This window comes from Sinohyriopsis cumingii, chromosome 13, assembly GCF_028554795.1.
Source record: "Sinohyriopsis cumingii isolate HCF-2022 chromosome 13, ASM2855479v2, whole genome shotgun sequence".
In the NCBI taxonomy this organism is placed as follows: domain Eukaryota; kingdom Metazoa; phylum Mollusca; class Bivalvia; order Unionida; family Unionidae; genus Sinohyriopsis; species Sinohyriopsis cumingii.
This window is the reverse complement of record NC_142973.1, coordinates 53,353,373-53,368,611: the sequence shown is the minus strand read 5'-3', so window position 1 is coordinate 53,368,611 and position 15,239 is coordinate 53,353,373. Positions and strand designations below refer to the sequence as shown.

Here is a 15,239-nt window from a genome sequence, read left to right as displayed (position 1 = left end):
CACACTATACTGTGACTGTGACTGGATTTGCTAAAATTATAAATGGAAAGTGGTCTTTTACAATGTAAAAGAGTTAGAGAGACAAGGAAATCATATGCAAATATATTACATGCACATAATATTTATTGATTTTAAATTTACATATGGGAAATAATTATAATAAGAAACAAATGTCATCAAAGTATTTTTTCTTTATATAGCATTTACCTTTTCCACATGGATTGCAATAGTTTTAAACCATTTTTAGTATATACTGGAAGATAAACATTCTACTGAGAAAAAGTGGTTAAAAAAGAAGCACTGATCTCACCTGCCAACTTCTACAGTCAAGGTATTACATAGTGGTTAATGGATTTACTACTTTTTCTGGTTGCTACTTTTAAGTTTCATTGTACTGAAATGATTCTAAGTAATACACATTTGAACTGGAAACAGTAATATGGTCACAATAGCTTCTCCCTGCTCCCCCTCCCCACATTAATCATTATTCATTATTTGTGATATGTTTCAACTACTAGCACCTCCCATCTCCTCACCCCCAGCCCATCAAAATATCAAATGTTAGACACCACATCAAGGTTATTCTGGGCCGTTATATGTCACAGAATTGTGTATATTTATTGTTTATGAATATTTAGAATAGAATGTACTTTTTGGGTTACATTTCTGTGTACAGCGTTACCTGAGGGTGGTTTATCTGTATCATACATTATTTTGATATATTGAGTTCGGTTCACTTCATGTTGCACGAGCAAAGTGCTTATGATGGGAAAATTGATTTACCTTGAGTGCACAGACCGTGCACTGTAACATAGCTAGTGTACATATGTGCTCATGGTACAATCAAATTTCACATTACAAAAAGTCTTGTCAGTAAGCGGTCCACTTTACAATGCAATATTTCCAGCTGTAGAGGCATAGGAATTGTATTTTCCTATCTGTATTATAGGACTGAATTGTTATGTTTTATTGTTCTTATATTTATTATGCATTTTTAATAGACTGAACTGTGTAATGCAATGTTAGATTATAATATAGGCTCTTAAGAAGTTTTCTAACTGAACAGAAGGATCATATTCACATTAATGTTGCATGAATTAAGGGACGAATGTTACTTCAAGTTCTGTAAGATTCTTGTCAAATACAGGTTCACATATAACGCTGATTTTTAGGATAACCTTATATGGCAGTCCCAATGATATGATTTTTATAAAATGATCAACTCCACGTACGCACATGTCATATGCATCATTGCATGTTATACTGGACCACGTAACTGATATTACACGGATTTAGATATTATATTTTCAGCTGAAAGGGGTGAAGGGCCAGAAAGGAATGAAGGACTGAAGGAGTGACAGAGTGATAGAGCAAAAGTGATAGAACTATACTGTATATTTGTGTCTGCACCATACTGAAGGTGTTGTTGAAGATGTAGTGCTAATTTGGGTTGGTATATGTGCTTCTGTCGGTGATGACGTTGGCTCCGAGGAAACAATTATGACATGAATGGACTGCCTTTTGATCAAATATCAGCATTGGTATGTTTGGACATGAAATTATAATTAACTGGTCAGACCTAGAGTAGATGCCTGGTGGCTCACGAAGCTGCCAGTCAAGGTCATAGGAGCAACATGAATAGTTTTATTGGCAATTGATTTGCTTCATTTGGTGGAAAGTTTAAAAAATTAGGAATCATTTGTGCCTTCACTGGATTTTTTTCTGACAAAATTTTGGCATTTGATTGTGCTTTAAATTGGAATAGTTAGAAAAAATGGGAACATATGGCTTCTCGTGAAGCCAGTTTTCAGCGTGCAATTGTGTTTTATTGGTGAATAATTTGCCACAATCAGCAAAACATTTAAAACCTCGAGTATTTTAATTTATGAATCATTCAGAAAAAATTGGACATAACACTCAGTGCATACATCTGAGCTTTAAAATCACAATGGCCCAAAGAAGTATATTTTCTTTTCTGTTTCAGTCTGGGAAATCACCTACTGGTGATTAATTTTCTGACTTAAGACTCCAAAGAACCTCAAACATAGTGACAGCTTTAAGGACAAGAAAGAAGGAGAGTCAAACCTCCGAAATTTGTAAGAAAATGTAAGAACGAGTGGAAAAGTGAACTGACAAATCTGTGATGTACATCCTTGATATCTGAATAATATATAACTTTCATAGTTGTATGGGTATATGTTTGCGAATAAAATGATTTTAGTAGATCATAACAGAATATGCTGAGAAGTTTAAAATATAATAAAGTATAGGATAATCCTCTGTCTGTTTCATTTGCAAAATATACACACAGTAACATGTAGGTTGAAAGAGAAACACTTGACAAACATCTGATTGTATGTTTCTTACAAAATACTGTACAAGTATTTCTCATTATTCCGCACGAGACAAGAAATCTTAAATATCAATAATCACAGCTACGACTGTTCAAATGAATTGACTCTCGAGGTTTCAGTCATGACTCTTGAAATTTTGGAGTCAAGGGTCAACTGACACATCAGTTTTGAAATCTGTTGAGAGACCTGTTATAAATTGGATGCTGCAAGATATGTGTCCCAATTTATATTAAATCAGTTGTCAATATTTGAGTGAAACCATATCTGTGTTTTGAAATTCACATATCAATGTTTGAGTGATTAAGTATTGTTTCTTTTTGTTCTTAATTTTTGTTTAATTTACTTTAATTTATTATTGTTGAATGTTTGATTTATAATACATCTTACAAATTCATTACAGTTAGGAATCATATCATTCAGTTATTTAACTCAATACACATCATTGTGTTAAAATTCCAGCACTGGAATTTATGTGCACGAGTTTGGGTGCAGGATATTTCTATTTTTAATCATCTATAAATAAACATCGTATTTTTGTTTATCATTCTAAGTGTCTTCATTGTAATAATCTGACCCCAACTGGGTTCATCTTGTTACACAAACACACACACACACACACACGTGGGCGCACGTGTGTGTATATATGGTTTTAACATGGGGACCTTGAAAGTTTCAGAGTAATGACACAGGTTCAAGTCCCCTATACTATGGGAATAAACCATGGCATAGATTAAATGTGCGTATGGATTTATCTCCTCATGCCCACTAAATGTGTCCTTAGTTCTAGGGTAGGGATCTAAACAGTTTATAAGAATGACCCTGGGAATATTGGGTGTATATCTGATTTCATCTCAAGTCTTTCAACCATGTATGCTATATACACCTTATTTTGATGATAACACATTCCTGCATCCAGATTTACAATATTTTTAACAAATCCTCCCTCCTCACACATACATGACTTGACCTCCTTGATGATGCATTAAATTTAAAAACATTTTACACATTCTATAAAACAAATTCAATCATATCCCCAAGTGACAAATTTGTATCTTTGATAATAAAGAAGGTACATTTGTATCACTACTAGGTAGATATTCAGACAGAAGGACAGAAAAAGAGAGGGACAGGATGACATAATCTCTACCTTTTGTTTCAAAAGGTGTTGGGATAACATGTCATCATACTGGGCAGGCCACTGGCTACCTGAATTTGACTTGTGGTTGCCCAGACTAAGCATTTTAGTTACCCCTGGACACATGGTTGCCCAGACTATTCTATTCTATTATCCCTGGACTTGGGGAGATTTGTCAAACCCTGATCTGTCTTTATCTTTTACTGCTATTGGAAATAAAGAAAGGGATGTCAGAGTACAAAGCAAATCCTAAAATGGGTTACTGCTTGACAAAGTTTTGATGGAAAAATATTAGGAAAACAACATCATCCTAGGAAAAATGATGTATTTTCTATGTATTAAATTTATTTGAATAAAAGAAATGGATCTAAATTTACTGTGCAAAAACACAAAAGGCTTGGCCCTGCATGTTGAGCCTATAATCAAAGCACTGTTGTAGAATATATGACCTTGACCCCGGGTTAAAAGAGTGAACATATTGCTGTTGAAACAGTCTACCTAATGATTTGTCACAAGACTGAAGAAAATTCATTAAGAGGTTTGAGAAATAAATGCTGCTGTAAAAAAAAATAACTTTAACCAAAGGCTTAACAAAAGTCTGTCATGAATATGACCTTGTCCCTAAGGACATAGGAAGTATGTCACAGAATGCAGTCTCTGATACAAGTATTCCCAAACCAAAATGCATCCTTGCTGAAAGCTTGTGGCAAGCTTGCGGTAAGCTTGCGATAAGCTAGTTTGATGTTTATAAGCTAACATGGATGCTTGCGCAAGCTTGTACAAGCAAGTGCAGGCTTAGGCAAGATAGCTGGATATAACCGCAAGCTTGCACAAGCTTGCGCAAGCTTGTACAAGCTTTCTTGTTTGCTTCAGAAATTAAAACTAGCTTGCACAAGCTTTCTTGTTTGTTTCATAAAGTAAAACTAGCTTGCGCAAGCTTACTTGTTTTCTTCAGAAAGTAAAATTAGCTTGCGCAAGCTTGTTTTCTTCAGAAAGTAAAACTAGCTTGCACAAGCTTTCTTGTATGTTTCAGAAAGTAAATTTAAACTAGCTTGCAACAAGTTTCTTCATATATATATATATATATATATATATATATATATATATATATATATATCCATTGCTTGTGAAAGTTTGAGACCATGTATCCAAGTAGCAGGCACCATCACTGTCACGCCCCTACGAAAACAAAGTCATGACTTGATGAACAATCATGAAGTGTTCATGAAAGTTCCTCAAGTAAGTTCATGAGCTTCAAGAATTTTGATGAATCATGTACTTGAAGTTCATGAACACACTGATGAATTTTTATGAACTATTATAATATCTTTGAAGTTCCTGAAATGTCATGAACTAATGGTTCATGAACAATTCAAGTACTTTGATGCAATACCATGGTATTTCTGAAAAAAATGTATATTAAATATCTATATCATTATATTCATAAAATGTTCATGAAAATTTATCATACAAACTTCTCACAATATTAGTGAAATTTAAATAAAGGTGAATTTTTTCTTCTTTTTTTAAAATGATATACTGTATAAATGTTCATACAGATCTTTAATTCAATACTTGTTTACTTAACCTGAGTATTTCTGGATTAATATGGGAAAATATTTTCTGGCAGCATCAACAAAATGTATTTGCTTTAAAAAGCTTTCAATGACTTTGTCCTAACGTTTTTTTTCTTCTCTCCATTACTGTTATAAACTGCTTATTCTATTGACTTAGTCACTGGTTGCCAATTTGCAGTAAAAACCGAAATATATTAACAACGATTATTCTGATTGGATGACTTTGAAAAAAGACGTGATATGATTGGTTAATATACGCGCGCGATTTCAACAGTTAAGCTTCCTCAGAAACCAAAGATCATGCAGATGGTTAGGCAAAAACCTCGAACAAAAACCGTGGACTCCATGGAATGGACAGATGAGAATATTTTCAATATCATTTTTTTAAAGTAAGTAGAAGTGCAGAGAAGCGACTTTGAAGAATGTGAAGGAAATGATTTGGTGAGAGCAAAATTAGGCGGAAAAGCGTACCAAGCCCGGATGACCAGAATTACGGTGAGTATCTTTTTCTTGGTCATTCGTGATTATTTCAGTAGAAGTTATATGGATATTTTATTGGTTTATATATGTCATCATATTATTTATAACCAAGCTAATGACACGATTTTGTTCAGACCTAATTTAAACTTGCTCATCGAAGTTTTGAAAATCACTAAACATTATCACCCCCACCCCCCCAGTTCTCGATACCAGACGTGGTTCGATATCGATAGGAGTTGAGATGTTCGAGATCGTTTTCTTTTACATGACATCACTATTTCTATAATCTGATGTAATTTCGTAATTTAAAAAAAAAACCTTAAGAAAATAGTTAATGCGTGAAACTGTTCACAATAAAAGTGCAAATAACGTGATGAAACCGGAAGCAGCTATACGCAACATGCGGAGTCGGAGTGGATGCATTAGTGACATACTAAGGGCCTATACCACACAAGTCTGGCGTTTTATCAATAAAAAATGGCGAAAATATTTGAAAGCATGAAATAACCGTTATCTGTAATATATACGGTTATTTAGTGTAACCATGTTGTCAAAAAAAATGTCATATTTTACTGAATAAAACATCCGTCTCCTGTGACTATACCTATGGCTAGACAGATTCAGTTAATATAAAACAGTGACAAAATTCTGCAATAATATAAATGCTCAGTATTATGTGTAAGGGATTAAATCATTTTTGAGTTGGATCATATTATTCCAGTAAGTAAAGTGGGGTACAATGATAATGTGCTAAAAGCTAAAAACAATGTTGATCAGAGATTATCTGTAATTAACTAACTTTAACTTTTTTTCAGACCAGACAGCAGAAAAGTAAAATTGGTAGAGGATGAAGTTTGTAGGTTAAGGATGAAAATTTGAAAACTGGAGGATTCAAGATGGAAGAGACATTAAATTGTGACTGCTGCAACAATGTTAAAGATCCAAACAGTAATCAGATGGAACAGCTTAAGTTGCAGAAGGAGACATTCAGTAGTGACATTGGACAGGATTTGATTAAATTATAGACCCTGAACATCTTCACAAAAGAGTTATCAGACAGGTCAGTCTCTGGAAGAAGATTGGTCAGGAGAAACCCCAGCTGAAAGACAGCCCCATGACGATGAAATATGCTTCAACAGTTGATTGCAGGCAACTGCCCCAATATCTCTTGAACATTTTTCAAAGAAAAATTACAGAACATACAAAAAGTGTTGCTAAGGGTAAAAAAAAAGAATATCACTTGTCAGTTTAAATTTATCTGAAATCAAATACAGTTTTTAAGATAATATGTTGCATTTTATACTGTATTAACCCCATCCCCCATCTAAGGTTATTGTATGATTCAGGATGAATAGGTATTTGTGACTTCTCAGGTTATCATATTTTGTTTTATAGGCACTGTTCGTGAAGTCATGAATCATTGAGAAACTTTGTTCATCATAGTTCATGAATATGTTCATGCACTTGTTCATGAATGATGATCATCCAGTTTGTGGACTGTTTTCAATTCATGCACATTCTAGAATAATTCATGAACCTTTTGATGAACTTTCATGAACGGTTCTTGAACCAAGTTCATGAACAGTTCATTCATTATTCATGATCATTTCATAGGGGTGTGACACTTGCAGCTAGGGGAACACATAAAGCTTCTGCAGCCTTGGGTAAGCTTGCAGTGAATGAATAAACTTGAACAATGGAATTAAACTTAATGTTTTGGCAGAACAGATTTGTTTTCCACTGCATTGCAACTATAAGATTGCATTATTTAATCATTAAATATGCAGATTACTTCATTGGAATGAAGTAAAACTTTGCAATATATTATGATAATTTGGTCCACCAGGAGCAGTTGAGTCTAAAATGCATTTTTGGACAGGGGCCTTCGGACTCCCAGACCCCCCCCCCCCTTCACATTTTCAGGGGTTTTTTTGGAAGGGGGGAAAACACAATCATGTCTGATTTTTGAAAGCCCAGATGCTTGTAGCAAGAAATCTCTGCAAGCTTGCAACAAGCTAGTAACAAGCTTGCGCAAGCTAGTAACAAGCTTGCACAAGCTTGTGTATACTTATTGTACTAGGTAAATAATAACAAGCTTGCGCAAGCTTGTGCAAGCTTAAGCTTTCGCAAGCTTGTGCATGCTTATGACACTTTTGTTAAATAAGCTTGCGCAAGCTTGCTGCAATGTTCCAAATACAAGCTTGCCGCAAGCTTTATAAATAAGCTTGCGCAAGCTTGCTGCAATGTTCCAAATACAAGCTTGCCGCAAGCTTGCTGCAATGTTCCAAATACAAGCTTGCCGCAAGCTTTATAAATAAGCTTGCGCAAGCTTGCTGCAATGTTCCAAATACAAGCTTGCCGCAAGCTTTATAAATAAGCTTGTGGCAAGCTTGCTGCAAGCTTTAAAACAAGCTTGCAATTTTGGTTTGGGTTGTGAGAATCTATCATGAGGTTTATGAAATACAAGGAAATTAAAACTCTTTACTCAAAGCCATAATTTATTTCATATGGCTCTCACCTCACCTAGGCATTAAAGTACAAAAGGAAAGTGAATGTCTCAGAAAGAAATTTCCAATATTCATAATGACTCGTACCAAGTACAAAAAAAGGAATGTGTCCTTTCTGTAGTTTATCAGAGGACATGATCAGGGATCGTCCTGGGCTTCGCCACTGTCGCAAATTGTGATTTTTTTTCCTTATTGGCGACAAAACTATCCCATCTGGCGATTATTTTGGCGACATATTTTTTGGTTATTTAATTTGTACATACAATCATGGATTTGGACTGGATAAATTAAAAGCGAGAACGAAAGGAAGCCACAAACCTGACTAAGCAATGCATTGGAATCAATCTGTTACACAAACGATCCTTTGTTCGTATTGACAACCCCATCTTTACAGTGCATTGTTACATCATAATCTGCTTATGCTGACATCCGGGCTGAGTACTGTATGCTGTGATAAAGTCAATCATGCTACCACACTGTACCTACAACTGACCGACTTCTGAAGACGCGAATAGAACAGATACAATTAAATTGTATGGCTAATCCTTCTGTGTTTTTTTTTATACATATACCAATACAATAGTTTTGCTAAACCTTCATAGAAAACTTATAACCTTTGAAGTACCGACTGTGTATAAATACAAAGCAAATGGAAAAAATCTCAATCACAATTATATCTGTCGCCAGTGCAGCATTTTACTCATTGATCTTTTCCTTTTGCCATCAATTCCGTGTTACGGCTGCAGAGACTTAAACTCCGCAACAAAAAATAGCAACAAAAAAAAACACAAACAGTTTTGCATAATTAATAATAATTATTTATTTCTCAAAATACAGGAGTGAAAGAATCCCTAAATTGGGTGTGAATTTATGCTTATATATACGGTCCAATATTGCCAGGTGTTGACTCGTGTAAGTTTCATTCGTGGGAATGGAGATCCTATTTTGCTTGTCAAGAAAATTTATACCGCATTCAGTGATCATTCTTGGGATTTAGGAAGCAATTCACTACAAGCTTTGGGATGCTAGCGGGGGGAGGGGGGCTGCTGAGAGACTACTGGTGTCACCTGTCAGCACTGTAGACTGAACGTGGATTCAGTAAGATGAACCTCATAAAAACTGACATCAGAAATAAGCTCTGCATCTCATCTCTCGAGAATTTAATGAGAATCAGCATGTACAGGTGTGAAAAATTAGACTTTGAAACTTCATTCAACAAGTGGGCAACTCTAAAATCGCGACAGATCTTCATGTAACAGTTTGTAACATTTTGTTAATGCTTGTTGTAATTAAAGTATTAACTAACCCAACTTTTGTAATTTTCATTGCCTGTTACATTAATAGACTAAATTAACACTTGGAAAAATGTACACTACTTGTTTTGGCGACACTTTTTGAAAATTGGCGACAAAATATTGAGGTTGGCGATTTTTTTTGGCGACAGCTTTTTAAAAGCCAGGACCATCCCTGCATGATGAACCGCTTCATTAGTCAAATCTGTATCTTTTGTATGTTTTTGTTTTATAAATTTTATAAGAGCACTCGTGAAAGAGATCACAGTGATCTTGTGTTTAAGATCTATGGACAATTTGTTCCACATAGCTGCACCCTGCTATACAAAAGAATATCCATATGACACCATTTTAACAGTGGGAACATTGAGAACCAGGCAAAGAGCTTAAGTTTCTAGATGGGGTGTACACATGGGTGAGATAAGATATATTGGACTGGAGCCAGTCAACAAATGCAGCATAATGAACAGACTTTGTTTGATTTTCGACAAAATGTGTTATCCAGTGGACCTTACTGAGCAGGGGGAGGTGTGCTCAGTTCTTCATACGCTAAGGATAATCTGAGCAGCTGTGCTTTTAACTTTTTGAAGTTTTTGTAGTAGATAGACAAACCATACAGAATTACCACAGTCCAGTCTTGAAAGAATTAAGGAACACAAGTGTTTTAGTGCCATCAACCAAATGAAAATTGTGAATGGAGCTCAGCTTGAGATATGCATTCTTAAAAAGCTCTTGCAGCTGGAACTTTCAGTGTTCTTAGTGCTGGAGAAAGCTGATTTTGTTGCATGAACTATGTAGAGACCTACTTATGAATAGTGAGGCAGATGTGACCTAAATCCTCTCTATTTATCATACTGATTTTTCTCTTAGTGTCAAACAGAGATGGAGGGTTAGGGACTGATATGTTCAGATGACATATGATGCAGAGGTGATCTAATGCAAGATCGTGAGACACCAATGAACATGCAGAATAGAATCATCAGATCTGTGAAGAATCCAGTCTAAAATGTGACCATGTTTATGGGTGGGCTGACAAACTGTTTGAGGATGAAAATGTGAATAGAATCTATAAGTTATGATGATGACTATGGGATTGGGTTTCTTGGACAGTCAAAGTGAAAATGACCGACCTTTCTTCCATCGTGATTGAGGTTTAAACCAATTCAAATGATGTGTGGTCAAAACTAAAAGTTGTTGTGCGATTAAGAAATTGGATTATGGAGTTCTTTGCAATGGCATCAATTCCACCTCCATGGAGTGGCATGGGAATGACCTGATTGAGCAAAAATATAGGGTGTTAGATCCATGTACTTTGGCTCATCACCTGATGTTCTTTTTAGCCATGTTTTTGTTAGGAAAAAGACATAGATCTCCTCACTGTTGATAAGGTTAACTATTTATGTGCACCTTGCTGGTGGTCCTTCTAACTGGGCATTGAACAATGCAATGTGCTCAGACTTCAAGGGTGACAAATGAAGAGGAACTTGAATTAAGTTATCCAAATTAACACTAGCTACAAAAGGTTACTTTTTATTCCCTATGCATCATAGGTCTCTCAATAAACCAAATGAGCTTTGATCTCAATGAGTTGAGCAACTGGCTAATCCAAATATTGTTTGAACCATGAACAGTTGTTTCTAAGCATAATTATACAAACTAACCAAAGAGTCAGTCCTCTGTTTCCCAGTCATATGTAACCCATCAAGTAATTAAATCAGTGTTTTGTTATGCTGCAAAAGAAAACCTAAAATAAATGATTTTTTTAAGAAACTGTGATGATTTAATTTATGGGAAGATTAAAGTGAGCAGAATACAATATTTTAGTGGCAAGAAAGTCTTTAAAAACATTAATTTAGTTTTATAATGAAACATTATCATTTCTAACAATTTAGTTTATTTGGTGATATCATCATATCAAACAAGTGTTTATTTTCTTGAAAGTACACTTCTACTTTGCTGACATTTATGTTAACAACCAATGTTCCTTTGTACTTATGCATAAAAAAGTCATCTGCTAAAAAGATAAATGGCTATTCAGTTCAACTGGACATTTCAACTATGGAATGTTTCTGTATTGGGATACAATACTGCCAAGACTGTCTATGAAGAAATGGTCAAACAAATATTGTATAAAGATTGTGCCAGACATTTTGCCAAAAACATGCAACATACCATCAGATCTATTTGCAGCTCTCCTTCATTTTACAAAACACATGGACTGAATAATAATTATGTTATTAAATGCACTGCATTGTTAATACTTATGACACCTCTGTATAAAGTTCGGTTTGGCCTTTTCCCATGAGTGATGTCTATTGAAGTACATCTCAATAATCCACCATGCATAATCTATTACTGTATATTTAAGTATATCTCAATAATCCATCATGCATAATCTATTACTGTATATTGAAGTACATCTCAATAATCCACCATGCATAATCTATTACTGTATATTTAAGTATATCTCAATAATCCACCATGCATAATCTATTACTGTATATTAAAGTATATCTCAATAATCCATCATGCATAATCTATTACTGTACGTTTTAATATGAGATGATTAAAAATCTTCAATAGCTTCAACTTTTATCATATTTTAAAAGTGGTGTGCAAAGTACCTGTAAGATCCAGAGTGTGAATGTCTGCACTGTTTTTCAGGATATACAGGCATCTCTCGGCTGTGCTGTTGTCCATCATTTCTATTCTTTTTGGAGAAGATTCCACATGGCAGTGATTACAGGCCTGGTTACAATACAAACCAATATTAACCTGCAAAATCTCAATCTTCCTTTTTCTCAGGACTTTTTCCTCTGTAAGAAACAATATAATAAAACAACAAAACATCTAATAATAATAATAATAATAATAACAATAATGATAATGACCTTATTTAAAGAGGGTAACACAATTAGCTAAAAGCTAATCTACCTTGAGGCCCTCATACAAAGGAATTTATTTATTTTAGCTGCATCTCTGAAGCCACTGGATGTACTGGGTTTGGAAGAAGGAAATTGAGAAGGCATTTCTAATCTCAACTGGAATACTATTCCAGAGCTGAGTGCCAGAGTATTGGAAACTTTTTTTTAAATAACTCCTCATTTGGTTTGGGAATTTTATACTGTTTGGTAGACATGGATTGCAGGTGGGGAGTATTACCAGGTAGCCTATACTGGAATAGTGATTGTAAATATTCAGGAGCACTATTATTAGATATCCTCTATATTAATTTGACTTTTCTCAAACAGATTCAGTCTTTAATAGGTAATATTTTTAACCTACCAGCTAAATTTTCCTTGCTTTCTTTCTGGATTGATTTTAGCCCAAATGTTCTTTTTTGAAGATGTGCCAGCATTGCTAAAATTTTTATCATTTGAATTACCCCATACTGTACTACAGTAGTCCAAATAGGGTTGTATGTAACTGTTATAAAATAGTTTTCTGTGCCGTTCAGGAAGAAAATGTCTTATCCAACTGAGAAGCCATAAACTTGAATTGACTTTTTTACTGATATGTTTGATATGTTCAGTCCATGATAGGTTATTATCTACCTGAACACCAAGTAGTCTATCATGACAGACCATTTGCACATTTTTATCCTTCCATGTCAGACATAGTTCATCACAATCAAGATTTGTCCTTCTTTGCCGTGTTGAGATAAGTAATATTTTAGTTTTACCAGTATTTACCACCATGCCATCGCATGTGCACCAGTTTTCCAGTTTGTTTAGGGCATTCTGTAAAGAAATTTCGAGTTTATGCTTTGTGTTTTGGATGTCTGACAATGTTGTGTCATCTGCATAGAGATCTGTAGATGATATTGAGTCTCTTAGTAAAAGTGGTAGGTCATTAATAAATAACATTAATAGTAATGGACCTAGAATTGAACCTTGTGGTAGTCCATATCTAAGTGTTTCAGGTTCAGACAGAACATTATTTATGTAAACATGTTGTGTTCTCTCACTTAAGTAAAAAGTAAACCATCTAATTGTTCTTTCATCACACTGGTAGATTTTCATTCTTCAAAAGGATTTCATGATCCACCATGTCAAAAGCTTTCCTGAAATCTACTAATACAGATCCTGTTATTCTACCTTGGTCAAGTGCTTGAAGCCATTTATCAGTTAGGGAGATCAAGGCAGTCTCACAGGAATGGTTCTGTCTAAAGCCTGATTGATTAGGGTGTAACAGCAAGTGTTTGGTTAAATATGACATGAATGAGTCATGGACATGTTTTTCAATTAATTTTGACAAGTTTGGTAGTATTGAGATTGGTTGGTAGTTATCAACATCATCCTTAGAACCAGATTTGTGAATAGGAGTTACTTTTGCATTTTTTCATATTTTGGGGACAGATGAGGTTGCAATACTTAAATTAATTATGAATGTTATGCTATCTACAATAGCAGTGGCAGAAGATTTAATGAGTCGTGGACCAATCTGATCAAATCCTGTAGCTTTCTTGGTATCAAGTTCACCGAGACATTTTTTAACAAAGTTTTTTAATACTGGTGGGATAGAGAAACATACCTCCTTAGAGATTTTGCTGCTGCAGAACTTGTTCAGTTCATTAAAGTTGTTTTCTATCACTGGCTCTTTTAACTTTGTGCTAATGTTGGTGAAAAAATCATTGAAAACATTTGCAATTTCAGTTTCATCAGTGACTATGGTGTCATTTACCAAAAGTGAGTGAATTTTATTTGTCTGTTTTTTGTGCGTTCCTCCAGTGAGTTCATTGAAGACTTTCCAAATGGAGTTTGTGTTGCTCTTTTTGTTTTCAAGCAATGATTGACAATAAGTTTTTTTTAAGCTTTTTTAATCATACCTGTTATTTTATTTCTCCATACCTTATATTGTGCATGGTTTCCCATAGCCTTGAATTGGTCTCATGTTTTCATAGCATCTAGGATTTCTGTATTAAGCCAATTAGGTTGAATTTCAGTCTTTACTCGATGTACTTTCAGTGGTGCATGCTTAGATACTACATCCATGAATAAGTCAGTCCACACCCTCATGGCTTCATCTATGTCATCCAAATTTTGGATCATATTCCATGGAACTTTATATAGGTCATTGAGAAATTGTTCTTCATTAAAAATTTTGAACGATCTGTAAGTGATCATTTTGTGTGTATTTTTCTTATTTTTCTTGCATTTAGCCTTTCTTGTCAAAAAAGTAGGATAGTGGTCACTAAGACCAACATTCGGTACATTAACACAAGCCACATTGTCTGGTAGGTTGGTATAAATGTGATCAATAAGAGTGCTCGATTTTTCTGTTACCCTTGTAGGCTCATTTACCAGCTGGTCTAGGCCTAATGATTCAATAAATTCTATCCAGTTGTTCCTTATTTGAGTATTGAGAAGGTCCTTATTTATATCTCCAAATATATATGTTTCTTTCTCCTGTGCTAAGATCATTTTCTATCTGTTTCAAAAAGCTATCATTCCAAATTGCTTTGGAGGAAGATGGCCTATAAATGAAACCAACTAGGAATGATTTTGCATTATTTTGAAAAATTTCCACCCAAATACTCTCAATTTCATGTGACTCCAAGTCAAGCCGCCTTTTTACATTTACATCTTCCCTAATGTATACAAAGGGCCTGCCCCCCCCTTGTTGTCTCTCTGTCCCTACGCAATGGTTTATTGTAGCCTTGACAGTGAAATAGATCATCATTGTGGTTAGCATTTAATTTGGTTTCAGTGAGTCCTAAAACATGTATATTATTTTCCTTGGAAGACAACATTAACTTAATCTGGTCTATCTTTCCCAATATACCTTGTACATTTATGTGACCTATGTTAAAACCTTTCGTATTTAATTTCATATCAATTATATGTATGTCATCATGCAATGGGGTACTCACTAAAATTGTCTCCATACTACTT

The 15,239-nt window shown here is 34.6% G+C and overlaps 1 protein-coding gene and 1 long non-coding RNA gene across 2 annotated transcripts in view; one reads left to right on the top strand and one right to left on the bottom strand.

Annotated features, from left to right (window-relative positions):
- LOC149785565 (uncharacterized) overlaps positions 1 to 15,239 on the bottom strand; it is a 48,540-nt gene that overhangs the window by 19,043 nt on the left and 14,258 nt on the right. Inside the window, exon 3 of the mRNA XM_089979357.1 lies at positions 11,970 to 12,161. Within this exon, the coding sequence (XP_089835483.1) occupies positions 11,970 to 12,161 (192 nt within the window). The remainder of the gene's footprint in view (positions 1 to 11,969; positions 12,162 to 15,239) is intronic.
- On the top strand, positions 5,390 to 6,832 carry LOC149785566 (uncharacterized). Its single transcript, XR_016425409.1, has 2 exons — positions 5,390 to 5,561; positions 6,362 to 6,832. It is a non-coding gene; the product is annotated as an uncharacterized LOC149785566 (long non-coding RNA).